Here is a 12,911-nt window from a genome sequence, read left to right as displayed (position 1 = left end):
TTTAGGAGAGTTGAAGGGGTGAAAAGAGAAGTGGGAGGGTTGAGAATGCTTAAAACGATCTGGTGGGGTTGAAAGGGTTAAAGTGTGCGTGTATGTTTGTGTGAGAAAGAGAGGTAACAATGAAATAAGCCGGCAAGGCAATGAATAATTGACTCAGGCGAAATGTTGAAAGATTACAAACAAGGGAAGACAATGGAGACATAACAAGGGAAGACAACTAGAATATCGTACAACAACTAATCTAATAAGGGTCATTTTTTGTTAAAAGGGAGATAGGGTTCCTATTTCATTTCATCAATTCTATTTTGTATTCTTTCATGATCCTTTTTTTTTTCTTTTATTTATCACATTGCCAGCGATAAAATCTTGTATATGGACAATGCTTTGGCATTTTAAAAGAAACAAAATTTCGTTTATATAACATGCATAGCATTAAAGTTATATAGCGGAATGTATATTTAAAAAATTAGGAATGCAAAATGATTATATTCTAAACGCTGTTAACATTTTGGTGAAGAAAAATAAATGAGGTCACAGAAGAGAAACACATTTTAATTCATAATTAATCATGCATTAAGATAAGATTTTGTTGATTCGTTTGTTTTTTTGTTTGTTTTTCGCCTAAATTTCAATGGGGTTAAAAAGTATAGTGTAACGTTTGCATAAGCGTACGCTGTTAAATGTGTTGGGATTACTGCTATGTTTTGGAGACAAGAGTGAAGTGAAGTGATCAGTTGACTACAGTATGAGGTGAAAGAGTGCCGAACCAACAAAAAGCTGAGAGAAGAAGCAGGCCTATCTGCAACTGACCTAACCCACCCATGCCACGCATGCAGCCGGCGAGGATTGGACTTCAAAGTCATCGTCGAGTGCATAGGATGTGAGAAATGTGCTCAGCCTCGACCACAAAGGAGGAGCTATAGTATAAGGTAGTTAAGTTCCCCTTTCAGACTTTGAGGGCGGATGATGTAAAGGTCATCTGTTTCTTTGGCCTACGGTTTACGAGGGTATCACGTGGCCATCACAACGACTAACCACCTTTACTTTTCCCTAACTAATATCAGGTACCCATTAGAGCCGGTGGACTCCGGTTCAGAAGCCAAGCGCTTCACCGCTCAACCACCGCACCTATTGGTATAAGGTATGAGGGGATATTTTTGTTATAGATGTAATGATGACAAAGTGTTGCCAACTTAAAAGTTATTCTTGCACTGACACGAAGACAATGTGGTGTACGAAAGAGCAGTGGCAGCATCGTTTAGTGTTTCCTGTTGAATTATCCATGCAGTTTTGTTGTTAATAGAGATTTTGAATAAGAATAATAATAATAATCTTTATTGCCCGTAAGGAAATTTGTCTAACAATTTGTGCATTACACCAAACAAAACATTGTAACTAAACAAAACCAAAATTTACATTCACACCAAACTCACTCATAATTTACATGTGAAAAGTTTATATCAGACTGTTTCTATTTAATGATTTGACTGCCGGGGGAACAAAAGAGTGTTTGTGTATTTTTATCTTTGCTATCGGTGTCTCTCTTGTTTGTCTTAAACAGCTGCCCAAATGTTGTTTTTTTTGTTTTGTTTTTTTGCCAATGACTTTAACAGCAGCATTTAGGATTCTATAAAGTTTATTTTTATTTTTAATACTCAGATTGCCGTACCAGGCAGTGATATTAAAACTTAAAATATTGCAGATGTGAGCGTGATAAAACATCGCCAACGCCTTTTCACTAACATTAAACCAGGACAGTTTTCTTAGAAATTGTAATCTTTTCTGCCCTTTTCAGACCTTACTATCTTTAGGACAGATAATGTAAAGGTCATCTGTTTCTTATTTTGAGTATAGAAACATGAAAATAAGTAGCCCTTATCTTATAAATTGAAGACGTTTCTTCAAAAAATAAGATAACTACGTCCTACGCATATCCAGGTGTCATTCCTGTTCTGTGTGTTATTTAGAGACAAGCTTCTGAGTCGGTGGTTTTCATGTCTGATTCAGACAACCTGTTCCATGCCCTAATGGCATAGATAGAGAGAGATAGTAGAAATTAGTCCCATCATATAAAAAGTAAAGTTCCCCTTTCAGACCTTGTGGTCTATAGGGCAGATGATGTAAAGGTCATCTGTTGCTGTGGCCTGCGGTTAACAAGGGTGTCATGTGGCCAGCACAACGACCAACCGCCTTTACTTTTCCCTAACTAATGTCAAGTACCCATTACAGCTGGGTGGAATCCAAGTCTTCACCAGGATTCGAACCCCGGTTCCCGGTTCGGAAGTCAAGCGCTTTACCGCTCAGCCACCGCGCCTCCAGTCCCATCGTATGAACAAGAAGTTAAGTGCAGAGGCAGAACAGAAGTAAATAACGAACTGACTTTTAACTGACGGCGAAACAAAACAATAAACAGGCTGCCTATGACACAGACAGGAAACTGGCAGATGTTCCGTTTAACGACAGGTAACTTTTTAATAGACATGCAGACATAAATTCAGATATACAGGTAAACAGATGTATAACAATAAAACAATTTACCTACCTCTAAAACTGAACCACCTCCAGACTGTAATAACTGTAACAGGAAAAAAAAATATGAATATAAAAGTGTACACATTGTGTAACAAAAATACAACAACAAAAATTTAAAGCAGTGGCGTCGCTGGGGTGGGGAGTGTAAGTGATGCGGGCAGCACCAGTTGATATCAACCCAAGCGTCGCCTCTGTTTTAAACAATTGATCTTACATAATATGGTACATTTACAAACTGCAAATATGCAGAGAACACATAATAAGTGTCATTACTTTAAGGAGCGAATTGGTATTAGAATCGTAGTTAGTATACATTTGAAAAAAAATACTAAAAAAATACTAAAAAAAAATAAGCTTATGTCAAGTGCAATTTTATCCATTAGTTTAGATCAGTCATATAATTAAACGTGTAATAGTCGTAGACTAACAACAATAAATCTGTTCGATTAGAAATATTTTTTACCAATTGTTTTTGTTTATCGCCGTTCCATGCTCTTAGCTTTCTCAATGCGCTTTGATCCTATCATTTGTCGGGACCAGTTAGGAAATGGTAGCAGGGTGGAAGAAGGGGGTATATGGGTGAAGTGATACCTTTTTATGTATTTTTTTTTAAAGTTGTATTACTTGAATTCGAACTTGGGGGCTCAAGCCTCCTCAGCCAACACACTAGCCACTGTGCCAGTGAAGTGTTTATGGATATTACATATAGAAGTAGTATGCTGGCAAATGGTGACTATATAAAGGGGTCCCCAGGTCATAAAATGTTTGTGTATTTCCGTCTTACCGAACTTTGCATGCATATGTTAAATAAAAATAGGTTATAAAGGGAGTTAACCGTGGTTTTAAAGATGATGATGTAAGAATTACTCCGCTAGCTTTAAGATTTTTAAGACATGAACTGGGGCAGACAAAAGACAACACTAAAACAATAGAGGCTCTCGCCACTGGGCTTACTATGGCAACACATCGCCCAAAAATGTAGCCTTACATTAAGAAGATACATTAACCACTCGATACATATATATTATTAATTGTAGATAAAGTTAAATACTCAGGGAATAAAAATACATTTTAATTGTTTCATTATTTAACATTTTAAAATCTATTACGTTGTCTAATAACGCTTAGGACCCAGAAATCAATCGTGTTAGAATGTTAGAATGCCCTTTAATGTAATGTTTCTTTTAATACAAGTTCCCGCCCTGTTAAAACATTTGACACATTTTCTCTTTTAAATTGTTCCTTTACTTTTAATTTGGATTCGAGAGTAATGGATGAAATGAGGTCATTCCATTGTCTTTCTATCACTTAACACTTTTGTATCCTGTTTTTTTTACCCCCATAAATTTGGGAAAGTCTAGGTTTGTTCATTTTTCTTTTATATGATAAGATTTGTTATAATATAAAAAAAAGTATTTATTAGAGATTATCATCAATGGATGAAACAACCCAACTATAAATAGCTTTTTAATGTGTCCGGTAAACAGGTTAAAAAAACTGGTGATTTTATTTTATTCTTAAAAGTCTATGACACAGATTTACATATATTATATCTAGACTAGACATGGGGATCTTTTAACACTAAAAAAAAAAATGTCGCGAAAAAGGGTTTTAAAAAAGCTGAAACAAGGCGATATTTTGTAAAGCATTTAAAAGAAGTAAAGTTTTTTTTTTTTTTTTTTCAACCCTAACCTATGTAACGTAATTTTAAGGTTTAGATCTAGATCTAGTAATTAAACATCGAAAATAAGAGCACTCTCGTCTCATAATTATAATTATTTTAGATACATAAAAACAAAACAATCTATTTAAATGTACATAAGCCGACTAAAATCAATAGACGTGAATTATTTCGATCAAGCATTTGAAGACATTATCTTAATGGAAAATAGCAGGAAATGGCTTTATTTCACGAATTTGCGTGAATATATAGTTCTGTGATTAATACATAATAATCTATATATATAGGTCTGTGAGTTGATCAATGGAGGATAATAATTTGTTTTCATTTTCCAGTCTAGATATAATATATATATATATATAGGTCTGTGGTCTATGATAATTTTTCTTCACTTTTGAACTCTGTAGACTCAACATTTCTCAGCTCTTCCGTTAACAGAACAAATGTTTTCATAGATAGAGGAATTATTAGACGTCCACTTTATGACAGTGTTATACAGAATAAAATTAAGACTATTGTAATAATTTTTACAACTCTGTCTGTCTATCCGTCCGTCTGTCTGTCTAGTTAAAAGTTATAACACGTTTTTTTCTCCCATTTCTCATTCTCGGATAAAATTGAAAATTTGCATAAATATTCATAGTCGATAACGCCAGACGAATCTATTCAAAAAAAATAAACAGCCATTTAGTGCTAGGCACAATGGTACTCTCTTTGCCCTATCGCTTAGCATTCAATGGATTACATCCTAGGCACTAGGGTGCCTTCATTGCCCCATCACATTACTCTATCGCTTAGCATTCAATTGATTACATCCTAGGCACTACGGTGCCTTCATTGCCCCATCACATTACTCTATCGCTTATTATTCAATCGATTACACCATGGGCATTACATTATCTTTATTGCCAAATTGACTTTCAATCGCACATATCACGCACCTTCGAAAACCAATAGCAACCACCGTTGTTTATTATCATGACTTTCCAAGTTTTTTTGGAAATTCCCGCAAGTCTTCTAGAAGACTTAAGACAAACTTTCTTTTCGGCTAAACGAAAATTTCCGCCTTAAAATGCTATTGTTCATCGTGGCCACTCACAAGTCAGGAGAAATTGGCCTTTCGTCAAATGTAGGCAATGTGGCTCTCATTTCTGGTCGTGTCGTGTTTACATTGCTACCTGGATGCAAGGAGAGTTTGCATTCATTGGTGCCATATTTGTTTTATTTTAGGCCGAGTAATGATAAAAGTGGTACGGGCAGATATAGATTTACTATGGGCAGCACACCTTTTAGTAAGATACATTTAATGTCAAGAACAAAAAAAAATCACGTATGTGGATGTTTTATTGCAAGTGAGAAGTTAACTTGTTTTCCTGAAAGGTTTTTGTCACAAACTTTCATAAATACTTCTCCAGTAGATCGAATCTGCAACTGATACTTTCGATGATTCAAAAGAATTTTATTTACTGATTACCTCGTCCCACCTTTCTTCTGTCGATCAATCTATGTATCAGTATAGAGAAGTCTCTATAAAATGTTGCTATTAAAGTTGTGGGGTGTAAGCGGGGCCGGCCTTAGGTAATTTGAGGCCCTATGCCAAGTGAATAGTGTGGCCCCAAATGAATTATTAAAATAAAATAAAAAATAAGACCGAGGAATACGCAATGAATTAAAAACCTTCCTCTATCTATGTCTAAATCAACAGATTAGTGACATTCATTTAACGCCGACTGCACGACAGCTAGGAAGATGCATGATCACCAGACTAGAACTGACGTTTCAACACTTCACCAAAAAGAAGAAACAATGGTCTTCTAACATATGCAGTCTAACAAGTAGATCTAAACAATGGTCTTCTAACATATGTAGTCTAATAAGTAGATCTAAACATTGGTCTTCTAACATATGCAGTCTAACAAGTAGATCTAAACATTGGTGAATAAACCTTCAATCATAGTAGAGACGTAGAACTTGACTAGTAGACATAGACTCATAAGAGTTCTGCTATATTTGAGATGGGATCTATGTTTCGCAATTCTGTCCTGTGCCGATCGGAGGCCGTAGGCGGCTGCCTAGTTTACCTAAGCTTAAGACCGGCCCTGGGTTTGGCTCCCTACCAAGGGGTCTCGAGTTTGAAACCAGAGTTGAGCTGAGTTGTGTTTGCTTAGCTCAAAAAGGTAGCAAGGAATGCCTCCCCCCCCCCCAACACACATGTACCAAAGCGATCTGTGTATTCTATAAGCATGAAATAGGCGCTATTCAAACGTAAAAGACGAGGCGCTGTGGTTGAGCGGTAAAGCGCTTGGCTTCAAAACCGGGGTCCCGGGTTCGATTTCTGGTGAAGACTAGGGTTTTAATTTCGGGATCTTAGGGTGCCTCTGATTCCAACCAGCTCGTCGTTGTGTGCTGACAACATGAAACCCTTTTGGGCGCTCCATAAACACAACTGTAAGCCAGAGAAACAGATGACGTATACATCATCTGCCCTATAGATTGCAAGGTCTGAAAGGGGAACTTGACTTACTTAAAAGCGAAAGGTTTTGTTTGATCGACAAATCCGTCTGCCATTCTATTTGTTTATACATTTATAACTCAGTCACTGTCAATATGTCTCTTGTGTCTTTATGTCAGTGTGTCTCTTGTGTCTTTATGTCAGTATGTCTCTTGTGTTTTATGTCAGTGTGTCTCTTGTGTCTTTAAGTCAGTGTGTCTCTTGTGTCTTTAAGTCAGTGTGTCTCTTGTGTCTTTATGTCAATATGTCTCTTGTGTCTTTATGTCAGTGTGTCTCTTGTGTCTTTATGTCAGTATGTCTCTTGTGTCTTTATGTCAGTATGTCTCTTGTGTCTTTATGTCAATATGTCTTTTGTGTCTTTATGTCAGTGTGTCTCTTGTGTCTTTATGTCAGTATGTCTCTTGTGTCTTTATGTCAGTGTGTCTCTTGTGTCTTTATGTCAGTATGTCTCTTGTGTCTTTATGTCAGTATGTCTCTTGTGTCTTTATGTCAGTATGTCTCTTGTGTCTTTATGTCAGTATGTCTCTTGTGTCTTTATGTCAGTGTGTCTCTTGTTTCTTTATGTCAGTATGTCTCTTGTGTCTTTATGTCAGTGTGTCTCTTGTGTCTTTATGTCAGTATGTCTCTTGCGTCTTTATGTCAGTATGTCTCTTGTGTCTTTATGTCAGTATGTCTCTTGTGTCTTTATGTCAGTGTGTCTCTTGTGTCTTTATGTCAGTATGTCTCTTGCGTCTTTATGTCAGTATGTCTCTTGTGTCTTTATGTCAGTATGTCTCTTGTGTCTTTATGTCAGTGTGTCTCTTGTGTCTTTATCTCAGTGTGTCTCTTGTGTCATTATGTCAGTGTGTATATTGTGTCTTTATGTCAGTGTGTCTCTTGTGTCATTATGTCAGTGTGTATATTGTGTCATTATGTCAGTATTTCTCTTGTGTCTTTATGTCAGTGTGTCTCTTGTGTCTTTATGTCAGTGTGTCTCTTGTGTCATTATGTCAGTATGTCTCTTGTGTCATTATGTCAGTGTGTCTCTTTTGTCATTATGTCAGTGTGTCTCTTGTGTCTTTATGTCAGTGTGTCTCTTGTGTCTTTATTCATTATTGTCTACACATTCTAAGATATATCTCTGCCTATCATATCTATCCGTACGTTTGTGTACACATCTGCCTCTGTACAGATAGACCCGCCTATCTCTGTATGTTTGACTATCTAATTTGTCTTTACATACGTAACTCTATATTTGTGTGTGCGTGCGTATCTCAGTCTGTCTGCACACCCATACATCTTTATGCAGTGTGTCTGCCCTGTCTGTCTGTCACTGCATCTAGATCTCCGTATATCTGTTCAGCTCTAAGCTCACACTCATCAAACTATCGATCACTGGGTGTATTCATGATCACGATGTGGAGGTTATAAGAACAAATATGGAGGTTGCGGTTGGGATGGGGGGGGGGGGCAGGGGCGCTGGGGGAGGGGGCGAGCGGCTGGGGTAATCGGCTGTGCCAAATAAATATCACCGACGCTCATCAAAAGAATCATCCTCGGAAAGTTGGTGCGTCTGCAACATGGCGGGAGCTAGATGAGATCCAGAAAACTTATGTGGAGACAGGGGGGTGGGCAGGTTGAAGGGATTGGTCGGTAAAGATACAGGCCACTCTGGCTACTATTAGACTGCATCACAGTGATGTTTCTACTTTCCACAGACAACATCTGGAACTCAATAAGATGTGAATGTTTGCGTGTTTTTAAATAGGTTTCTTTCGCCAGTGTATTCGTATGTAGCCTTCTGATATATGTGCAGAGCTATGTGCCCTTGTCATTCTTCAATGTCAAGGCTCATATCGTGGAGGGCAAAATGGAGCCTGAACTTTGGTTTTGGTCAGAATAATGTCGCCTATACAGCAGTTCCGCTTTAACTACGCATCTTTTGGAACGGCCTGTACCAGGTGCAATGTATGTCACTGGGCCAGCTCGAATGTAGCACAGAATGCAACTAGCTGGTTGTTTTAAAGTGTTTGTGTGTGTTTCTATGGTGACCGGGGGGGGGGGAGAGTTTAGCGATTGGACGCGAATGATGCAAGTGAAACGGCATTGTCGTCAGTGGTCTTACACAGGAGAGACAACTCCAGAACGCCAGACTGAAAAGAAGTGTTTTTATAGTCAGATTTTGTTCAAAATACCATTTTATATATTATTCCTAAATTCTACTTAATTGATTTTTATTTCATCTCAAGTTGATTTTGTCTACAGTGTAATAAAAATTTTAATTAGTTTTGTTCACAAAGAAGTTATTCAAGCTATTTCAAGATGTACATGTTAAGATCTAATACGCCTACAGCAGTTTAGTTGTCTGCATTATCCTACATATCGCAAGTCATCGACAGTCAGCAACACTGTTATCAGGGTCAACGTTACACGATTTTTTAAAATCAGGGTTGACTCCTTAAGACTATCTCGGGTTTGACTTTGGCTGCAAGTCAGCGAAGGTTTAGATTCAGAGTTTATCTTATTATTTCTTATAACAAGTCTTAACAAACAAAAGTAATTACAATCCTAGCAAAGGACAGACAGTATATTTATGACAAATTTGGAAGGCAAGACTAAATCATGAAATAATCGCACAAAGATCTAGATCAATAAACTTAGGATGTTATTCAGTTGCTTTTGTTTTCTGTTGTTTAAAACTCTTTCAAGTCCACCAATCAGAACATACCGTCCGGTGTGTAAAATGTAGCTATCAATAGGCAGAAAGTTTACAGGGCATTAAAGCTAATACTGACTGGAGGATATAATTATGGTAACGGTAAAAACAGAAATGTAATACCCCATGATACACGTTCTGTCTAGATATTATTACTTTTCATATTATTACTATTATTGTTATTATTATTATTATTATTATTAATTATTATTATTATTATTATTATTATTATTATTATTATTATTATTATTATTAAAGAAGAGTACAGTTCACTTTTCAGACCAAACAGTCTATAGGGCAGATGACATAAAGGTCATCTGTTTAATGTGGCTGAGTGGCAAAGCACTTAATTTCCGAAACAGGAGGGTCCTGGGTTCGAATCCTAGTAAAGACTGGGATTTTTAATTTTGGGATCTTTAGGGCGCATCTGAGTCCACCCAGCTCTAAGATTAGTTTGGGGAAAGGTAAAGGCAGTCGGTCATTATGCTGACCACATTACACCCTCGTTATTCGTGGGCCACAGAAACAGATTACCTTTATTATTTATTCCTTAGTCTACCATTTTCTCCATAAGATTTTAAAAGCCCCAGAAAAGTATAAAACTTGTATAATTACCCTGCTGTAAATGGTTTTGACTATTTTCTAAAGAATAATTTATGTAGGTCACGGGTGGGACTGTCTAGCCCTGTATATTTTGCACCCTTTCTTAATCTTTCAACTCTAGTGCGGTTTATTTAGTGTATATTACTTTCTCTACCTATTCTTTTTAATTTGGGCTGTACAGCCAACAAACTGAAACTTCATCTCTTTAGAAACACAACTTTCGACATGCTACCTTACACGGCATTACATTTCACTAACTAAAATTATCCACCCTTTCAAAGGACGGGTAATGATTTTCACTAGTAGATTTGTAATTTTTCAGATGTTTTTTTGTTTGTTTCTTTGTTGCGACGACAAGTCCATTCATATTTTGTCATCGTCTGTCTCTCCTCATAATCCGAAACTCAAATTTCGTCTGGAAGAGATGGGAATAATTAAAATCAAATATCAATAATAATTGTATAACGTTCTGTTGTGTACTCAGGCAAACAGCTCGACGGTAAAAGGATGGAAGGATGGAGGAGTTATCAAAATGTGTACATTTTCATTTAATGTCTCTCTTTTTCTCCTCTCTCTCTCTCTCTCTCTCTCTCCCCTCTTTATCTATTTATCTCTCTCTCTCTCTCTCTCTTCATATCTATTTATTTATTTATTCATATCAATTTCTCTCACCCTCTCTCTCTTTCTCTCTTCGCTCTCCCTCTCTTAATATCTCTCTAATTCTCTCTCGTTTTCTTTCACTCTCTCCATGATTTTTCTCACTCTCTCTCTCTCTTTTTTTGGCCCCCTCTTCAAACTGCACAATCTGCTTATTTCTTTTTTTTTTTTTTTGTTTCGTAAGAAAATCATTTTGTTAATTGACGCATTGCAAGCTGAAGCCTAAGGGGAATAATTTCTCTAAAACATTTTTCATTTAAAATGGGTTGTCTTCTCTTGTGTTTATGCCGGTTTGAATAATTGGCAGATCAAGAATGAGGGGGTGAACTCTTTTGCTTGCCGTCTGCTGCATGCCCGGGACTCTTTGCTCGGGGGAGAAAATTTTCGAAATTTGTTTTTTAAAAAAAAATTGCCAAGTGGTTCTAAAAAGAATTTTTTCAATGCCATCTCCAAGGGAGAGAATCATCTAAATTTGGAATAGAATATATCACCAAAAAGAAACATTTAATAAAATCTGTTAAGGTTTATTGAAAATGTTAAAAAGTATTCAATGTAATCATCCATAACACTCGTCCCACCTATGTTTAACTGTTATTGAGTATGGCACCGGTATTCTAGTAAATAACTAAACTGATGTAGGCGTATAATATTTAAAATTATACAACTTGAAATAACCTGAATAATTATTTTTTTTTTTTGCGAAAAAACAACTACTAAAAATAGCGGGCACCGCACTATACACATTGAACCTGGGATAAAATGAAATAAAACTTATATTTAAACAAATTAAACTCACTATAAACACACGTCTTTACACTCTGGCATCCTGGAATCGTCTTTACACAGATAATGACAAAGCCTCGTATCTTGCATCATTCTACAACAAGACTATTAATTAATGTTCCTTTTCCTCAAATCACCTAGGAAACACTCACAGACATATGCACACAACATAACAGGACGTTCTTTAGAAATAGATGAGCATGACATTATGTATCACATGACCCAAAAGGACTTAAGACATGGGGGGGGGGGGATCTTATTTAGAACTCTCTTATAGGAAGTGGACGTGTTTAGAAGGTTATATTTCTATTTCTTCTTCTGCGTTTTCATTATCATGTTGGAGTGTTCAGAACAGTTCAGATAACCAGACTTATCTCTGAGATATCGCTGGGATGTCCTCATCAGGTAGCTCCTCATACAGTTCCGAATCTGCAGAGGTGCTTTGAGGCCAGTTTCTTGTTTGGAAATTCTGGCTTAAGTATGCCGCTTTAAAGGACAATGTCAGCATTTCTTGGTGACAGTCCAAAAGAGTATATATCACTAGTCAGGGCATGTTTCACTGGTCTTCGGGGAAGAGTTCACGCTATCTTTAGAAGATCAACTGGAGTTTCATTAAATATTCCCAGGCTCGAACTCTTGCTTATCCCAGCTATGTATTCCGCACAGCCACATGCCACCTATAAACGTCTCACACTCTCTGGCTTAAGCATGTGAGAAACCTCACGTAAAGTTTGATAGGTCTCAATATCCCGCGTTTTCAACGATAAAGCGATTCACGTTCTATATATAAGGATCAGGGAAAATTTAGTTCTAAAACAAAATGAAAACGGCGGAATACATAGCAATATACATGAACATACATAGTAGTGTGTGCTTTACTTAAAGAATACGTACTGAATTGATGTATTCTATTTATAATTCTAATTTGAAAGGGAGACTATAAGATTGTTTAGAAAGAATGTAGATTGCTTTCTTTTTTTTTAATCTAAACTTTGTATGCAGTTTTTATTTGTTCAAAAACGTCTTGAATTATTACAAGACTTTAACAAGATTGCATTATCACTGAACACGGAGCTTGCTGTAGAGAATTCTCAAAACTCATTAATCTGATACGTTTCCAGTGTATGTTTGTCTCATCTCCGCAAAGAGTACCAGAGATTGACAATCTTGCTGCGCGTGGGATGTGTATCTTGTGTATGATATGTACTTGCTTTCTGTCTATAATCTATTACTGCGATTCAAGATTCAAGAGAGCACTTAATCTAATTATCATCAGATATGGCTACATCTATGATAATAATAATAGTGATAACAACAATAATAATTTATTTTTAACCTGTATATATTGCTACTATTTATAAAACAGCTTTTTTTTTTTTTTGACATTTTATATTGTTATTACTGAGGGGGGGGGGGGGGAGAGACTAGGTGGCTGAGTGGCAAAGAGT

General features: G+C 36.6%; 1 protein-coding gene across 20 annotated transcripts in view; it reads right to left on the bottom strand.

Moving 5' to 3' along the window:
* LOC106079313 (protein couch potato-like) overlaps nucleotides 1–12,911 on the bottom strand; it is a 324,431-nt gene that overhangs the window by 97,837 nt on the left and 213,683 nt on the right. For all 20 annotated transcript variants that reach the window (XM_056016890.1, XM_056016891.1, XM_056016899.1 and 17 more), the window contains one exon: nucleotides 2,543–2,575. In XM_056016890.1, the coding sequence (XP_055872865.1) occupies nucleotides 2,543–2,575 (33 nt within the window). The remainder of the gene's footprint in view (nucleotides 1–2,542; nucleotides 2,576–12,911) is intronic.

The sequence above is a fragment of the Biomphalaria glabrata genome, chromosome 18, assembly GCF_947242115.1.
Source record: "Biomphalaria glabrata chromosome 18, xgBioGlab47.1, whole genome shotgun sequence".
NCBI classification, from domain to species: domain Eukaryota; kingdom Metazoa; phylum Mollusca; class Gastropoda; family Planorbidae; genus Biomphalaria; species Biomphalaria glabrata.
The sequence above is the reverse complement of the archived record's forward strand: the minus strand, read 5'-3'. Positions and strand labels throughout refer to the sequence as shown.